The following is a 6091-nucleotide window of genomic DNA, read 5'->3' as shown; positions in this document are numbered from 1 at the left end:
GGGGGTACCTAAAGTTGCTCCTGGAACTTGGTCTTATCTTTTGGCCCTTTGAGGAATGGCCCAAATGTTCTGATGCTCTGACTCTGTGCCCTAGCAATTCTCAGCAATGATCTTACAGATGACTTCTGCCATGCATGGAGGGCAAGAAAACAGAGTTTGGGTTTCAGGAAGGAGAAACGAAAGAGTGAAACGACTCTGAGGTAAGTAGCAAGGGAATTTCAACAGAGAAGCCTAGATTTCACTAGCCAAAGCAAAATGAGTAGGACCGGAGGTGGTGAAGGAAGTGGCTGGAATTGGGTAACGGGGGAGTTTCTTATTCTCTCAGTGGAGTATAATAAGGAACATAAGAGCAGGATGCCTCCTGCTTGAAGCCTGACTGTCCACCAGAAAGGACTGCTCTTTGGGTGAGCTGAACTTCTTCCATCAGAGAAAGAATTGAAGGCTGAGAAACTCAGGTAAGTACTTTTGTAGTGGGTTTACTTTTACCTTCTTGGTCTCCTCATCTCCCAGGTGGTAACAAACAGAAATGACTAAAGCCTATATATGTGTGTGTAGTGGAAAGGAGCAGAGGGAACTGAATACAGAGAGGATCCTGAATACAGGATGCTGAATAGAGAGAGGGGACTCCTGAGGGTCTTCGGAGATGAGGAAGGAATTAGAAAAGTTGGAGGGCACTGGGTTTACTGAGAGCAATGGGATAGATATAGAAGAGGATTGTGGTTTGGAGCAGAATAAGACTAAGGTATTTAGGCAAGAGATATTTAGATTAAAACTTGGGGAAATATTTGAGAATGGGAAAGGACTAGAGAACCTAAGGAGAGAGTTAGGGATCTTGAGATGAAGAAGCCTGGGAATGGTTCAGGAGGATAGTGAATTAAAGTGAGGTCCAGGAGCAGTTCAGATGTCCAGAGTGCCAGAGCTGTTCAAGAGATATAAGTTGAATGCTAGCTTCTGATTCCCTCTTCCTCTTCCACCCTCTGCCTCTTTAGCCTCTATCATGTGGAAAACCTCTGACGCCAACTTCTCCTGCTACCATGAGTCTGTGCTGGGCTATCGTTATGTTGCAGTTAGCTGGGGGGTGGTGGTGGCTGTGACAGGCACCGTGGGCAACGTGCTCACCCTACTGGCCTTGGTCATCCAGCGCAAGCTCCGTACCCGATTCAACCTGCTCATAGCCAACCTCACACTGGCTGATCTCCTCTACTGCACAGTCCTTCAGCCCTTCTCTGTGGACACCTACCTCCACCTGCACTGGCGCACCGGTGCCACCTTCTGTAGGGCATTTGGGCTCCTCCTTTTTGCCTCCAATTCTGTCTCCATCTTGACCCTCTGCCTCATCGCACTGGGACGCTACCTCCTCATTGCCCACCCTAAGCTTTTTCCCAAAGTTTTCAGTGCCAAGGGGATAGTGCTGGCACTGGTGAGCACCTGGGTTGTGGGTGTGGCCAGCTTTGCCCCCCTCTGGCCTATTTATATCCTGGTACCTGTAGTCTGCACCTGCAGCTTTGACCGCATCCGAGGCCGGCCTTATACCACCATCCTCATGGGCATCTACTTTGTGCTTGGACTCAGCAGTGTTGGCATCTTCTATTGCCTCATCCACCGCCAGGTCAAACGAGCAGCACAGGCACTGGACCAATACAAGTTGCGACAGGCAAGCATCCACTCCAACCATGTGGCTGGGACTGATGAGGCCATGCCTGGTCGTTTCCAGGAGCTGGACAGCAGGTTAGCATCAGGAGGACCCAGTGAGGGGATTTCATCTGAGTCAGTCAATGCTGCCACCACCCAGACCCTGGAAGGGGACTCATCAGAAGTGGGAGACCAGATCAACAGCAAGAGAACTGAGCAGATGGCAGAGAAAAGCCCTCCAGAAGCATCTGCCAAAGCCCAGCCAATTAAAGGAGCCCGAAGAGCTCCGGATTCTTCATCGGAATTTGGGAAGGTGACTCAAATGTGTTTTGCTGTATTCCTCTGCTTTGCCCTGAGCTACGTCCCCTTCTTGCTGCTCAACATTCTGGATGCGAGAGTCCAGGCTCCCCGGGTGGTCCACATGCTTGCTGCCAACCTCACCTGGCTCAACGGTTGCATCAACCCTGTGCTGTATGCAGCCATGAACCGCCAATTCCGCCAAGCATATGCCTCCGTTTTCAAAAGAGGGCCCTGGAGTTTCCGTAGGCTCCATTAGAACTGTGACCCTAGTCACCAGAATTCAGAACCGTCTCCTCCAGGACCAAAGTGGCCAGCTGATAGGAGAATAGGTGAAATAACACGTGCGGGCATTTTCACAACAACCTCTCCCCAGCCTCCCAAATCAAGTCTCTCCATCACTTGATCAATGTTTCAGCCCTAGACTGCCCAAGGAGTATTATTAACTATTAATAAATGAATTCTGTGCTTTTAATGCTCAGGTGTGGTCTCTGGGGAAGAAGGAAACAGGTCACGGTTAGGCTCAGGGGCCAGGCTAGGAGGAGACCATACTATTCCATCCCTCCTGCATGACCAAATCCTGTCACCATGTGCATGCTCACACATATCCCTAAAGCACCTGTGGCCACCAGGAGCTGGAACCTAATACCTAAGGATTCAGGGGTACCTAGGTCAAAGCAGAAGCAGGAAGCAGCTGGCATGGGACGTAGCCTTTAAAAGAGGGGTTTCTAGGTAATAAAACATGTGAGGTGATTTAAGAGGATTAGGTGATTTAAATAAGAGGAAAAGGTGATTGTCTTTTTGTTTAACTTCCCAGAAATCACCTCTGCCCCTAACCACTGCTGCCAGGATCCACCATCCCTACAAACAAGTTTATTCATCTCAAAAAAAGTTTTATAATCCAGCTGGGGATTATATCCAGCCCCCCAGCCCTCGCTCTGTGTGAAGGGAATGGTCATGGAGGGGGACTCCTTGGTCTGTAGAAATGGAACTGAGCTTAGCTGAGGCAAAGGCAGAAAAAGGTTCCAGGTGCCCTGGCAGGGTCTTGTTCACAGGGCTAATTCACCTGAGTCCCAGGCCCTCAGTTCCCTTGCATTTGTCATCTGGACTTATGAAAGCAGGAGAACAGGCCTGGTGGGGTGGCTCACGCCTGTAATCCTAGCACTTTGGGAGGCTGAGGCAGGCAGATCACCTAAGGTCAGGAGTTCAAGACCAGCCTGGCCAACATGGTGAAACCCCGTCTCTACTAAAAATACAAAAATTAGCCAGGCATGGTGGTGCATACCTGTAATCCCAGCTACTCAGAAAGCTGAGGCAGGAGAATCGCTTGAACCCAGGAGGCGGTTGCAGAGAGCCAAGATCACGCCATTGCACTCCAGCCTGGGCAACAAGAGTGAAACTCTGTCTCAAAATAATAATAAATAAATAAATAAAATAAAATACAATACAAAAATTAACCAGGCATGATGGCGGGTGCCTGTAATCCCAGCTACGCGGGAGGCTGAGACGGGAGAATCGCTTGAACCCTGGAGACAGTGGTAGCAGTGAGCCGAGAGATCACGTCACTGCACTCTAGCCTGGGTGGCTGAGCAAGACTTTGTCTCAAACCAAAAAGAAAAAGAAAAAGGAAAAGAAAATAAAACGAAAGAAAGCAGGAAAACAAAGACTCTAGTTAAAAGGGCTCAGGAGCCAGGCTAAGAAACCATACCATTTCTTCCCTTCAGAATGACCAAATCCTGTCACAATGTGTATGCTTACACACACCCTTAAAACACCTGTGGCCACCAGGTGACGCTGGTTCTCTGCGTTTCCTTTCTGGCTTCCCGGTTGAGGACAGTAGGCAGGACTGGGAATCCAGAGACCAGGGAATAGAGACCCAGGGATTTGCACCCTCCCTTTCCCCCAAAGCTGAGGAAGAAAGGTGAAGAATGAGACATTTATTATTCATGAGATATTATTGTCTACTTGGGGTGGGGCTGGGGGGAGTAGCAGTGTGGGCACTGGGGTGGCACTGGGGATGAAATGTGAGTCATGCTGACATTAATGCTCTGGCTGCATGTTGTCGCCTTCCTACCCCAAGTCCATGGTTTGACAGAACAAAGTAAAATCTGAAGATATTAAGGGCAGAAAGAATCACAGTTGGGGTGGACAGATTGATACCCTCATATGCAATACACTTCTAGGGTCCAGGAATTCTGACTCCTAATATGGAACATGCACTTTTGGGTGTCCTCCTTCCACGAAAGTCACAGGAACCTAAACCAAATCAAGCTGGGGCTACTAAGGCAGGGGTCCAGACAGGTAAACTGTTGGACCAATGAAGAACAACAGTGTATGGGTGTAGAGACACAGGTTTCAGTCAAGGCTCTCTGATAATTAGCTCTGGGAACTTGAGCAGATCTCTGGACAACTCTGGGGCTCAGATTTTATCAACTGTACAAAGCGGGGTGCGGGGTACACTCTTAACAAGTGCCCCGTGCAGTTCCCTGTACATACATTATTTCATTTACATGAAATTATAATTTCTTTCTTACAAATGTGAAAACTGAAGCACAAATAGGTTAAGTAATTTGTCCAAGGCCGAATGACTAATATGTTGCAAGACCGTGATTTGAGGGCAGTCTCAAAACTGCCTTTCTAAAACTAGGATCGAATGCCCAGATGATCCCTAACAATGCTTCCTATTCAGACCTTCTGAGATTCTGAAAGTTGACAACTCTCTGAAGGGTTGTAAAAGGATTTACTTTACATGTTCTTAGAAGGCAAATCACAATAGTGTCAAGTAGAAAGGTGAAGCAATAGGGATTGAAGTTAGACCTCAGAAGGGACTTCCCAATTATCAGTCGCTGGGGGGGGGAAAACAAACAAACTAACTCAGGAGACACAGAAGGAAATCCTGGGGTCTAAGACCATAGAGGACAGATCTCAGTAAGAAAGCAGCCACCCTCCACGGCCCACACAGCCACCCCCGCCCCTAATTTCAATAAGGGCTGAATGAGGGGAAAGAAACTTAAGAAAAGCCAGGCTTTCTAGAGGCGTTCTCTCTCTTGCGGTTGTGCTTGGCGCGTGAGCCCTACTGGGTCCCTCGTGGTGCGTCGCTCATGCGTGTCCCCGGAAGTGTGTGTGTTTGGAGGCCCTGTGTGCTCACGAGTGTGAGTCGTCTATCTCTCTTTGTCTCTTTATCTCTGTCAGTCTCCCGCCCGAGTCCGAGCTCTATCGCTGACTTTCTGACGCTATCTCTCACGGCCTCTCTTTGTCTCTTTCCATCTGTCCGTCTCTCCTGTAGGCCGTCTTCATCGCCTGTACCTCTGTTATCGCCTTTTTTTCCTCTTAAGCTCGTCTCCCCATTCCCCGTTCCCGCGCTCCCCCCGCCCCCTCCCCAGTCTCCCGCCCCGGCTGTTCTTGCTCGTTCGCACGCTCTCTCTCTTTCGCTGTCTCTTACAGGCAGATTTATGGTCAGCTCAGGGCCTTTCATTGGCCAAGCGCTGACAGAACTTGATTTAACGCCGCCTCTCATTGGCTGAGCTTGACAGGCCGATTTACGAGTCACTCTACCATTGGCCAAACCGCCTTGGCCCTGATTTATGGCTCAGCGGCGCGGGGAGGGGGGTGCCGCTGCTGGGGAGTGAGGATACCCCTCCCCTCGTCGCCGCGTCCCTCTTCCTCTCCCCTGTTTTTTCTCCTCTTTCCCTCCCCTCAAGGAATGGCTCTCCCTCTACCTGTTCCTCAGCCCCATCCTCCCTTCTTTTTCGTCCACTGGGAGGGAAAACTGGGGTGTGGTGGTGATGGGAACTGAAGGGATGATGGGGTCTGAGGGGTACACACAGGCGGAGGAGTCGAGTCTGAGGGGTGCGGGTGGGGGCCAACAGGGAGAGCAGAGGAGACTGAACAGGGAATGAGGATTCCGAGTTGAGGAACGAAGGGGAAACTGAGGGGGCAAAAGGATGACAGGAAGAAAGGAAGGCTGAGGAGAGAAAGAAGGCAGGGGAAGAGAGAGAGGGTTAAGGAGATAAGTAGGGGTTTGGGTAATTTGTCCAAGATCCGAGAAGAAAGGAGACATGAAGAGAAAGGACGCATTTGAGGGTCCACACGGGCTGAAGCAGGGAGATCCGGGCACCGAGAGAGGGACTTTTCAAATCTCACTATCCAGACTGAATAAGAG

At 49.9% G+C, this 6091-nt stretch overlaps 1 protein-coding gene across 1 annotated transcript; it reads left to right on the top strand.

Annotated features, from left to right (window-relative positions):
• The first annotated feature begins 323 nt into the window (after positions 1 to 323).
• Positions 324 to 2404, top strand: GPR84 (G protein-coupled receptor 84). Its single transcript, XM_001109742.4, has 2 exons — positions 324 to 455; positions 990 to 2404. The coding sequence occupies exon 2, from the start codon at positions 998 to 1000 to the stop codon at positions 2186 to 2188; it is 1191 nt and encodes a 396-aa protein (XP_001109742.2). The 5' UTR covers positions 324 to 455; positions 990 to 997; the 3' UTR covers positions 2189 to 2404.
• Positions 2405 to 6091: the final 3687 nt, after the last annotated feature.

This window comes from Macaca mulatta, chromosome 11 (genome assembly GCF_049350105.2).
Source record: "Macaca mulatta isolate MMU2019108-1 chromosome 11, T2T-MMU8v2.0, whole genome shotgun sequence".
In the NCBI taxonomy this organism is placed as follows: Eukaryota; Metazoa; Chordata; class Mammalia; order Primates; family Cercopithecidae; genus Macaca; species Macaca mulatta.
This window is presented reverse-complemented; position numbering and strand designations above follow the sequence as displayed.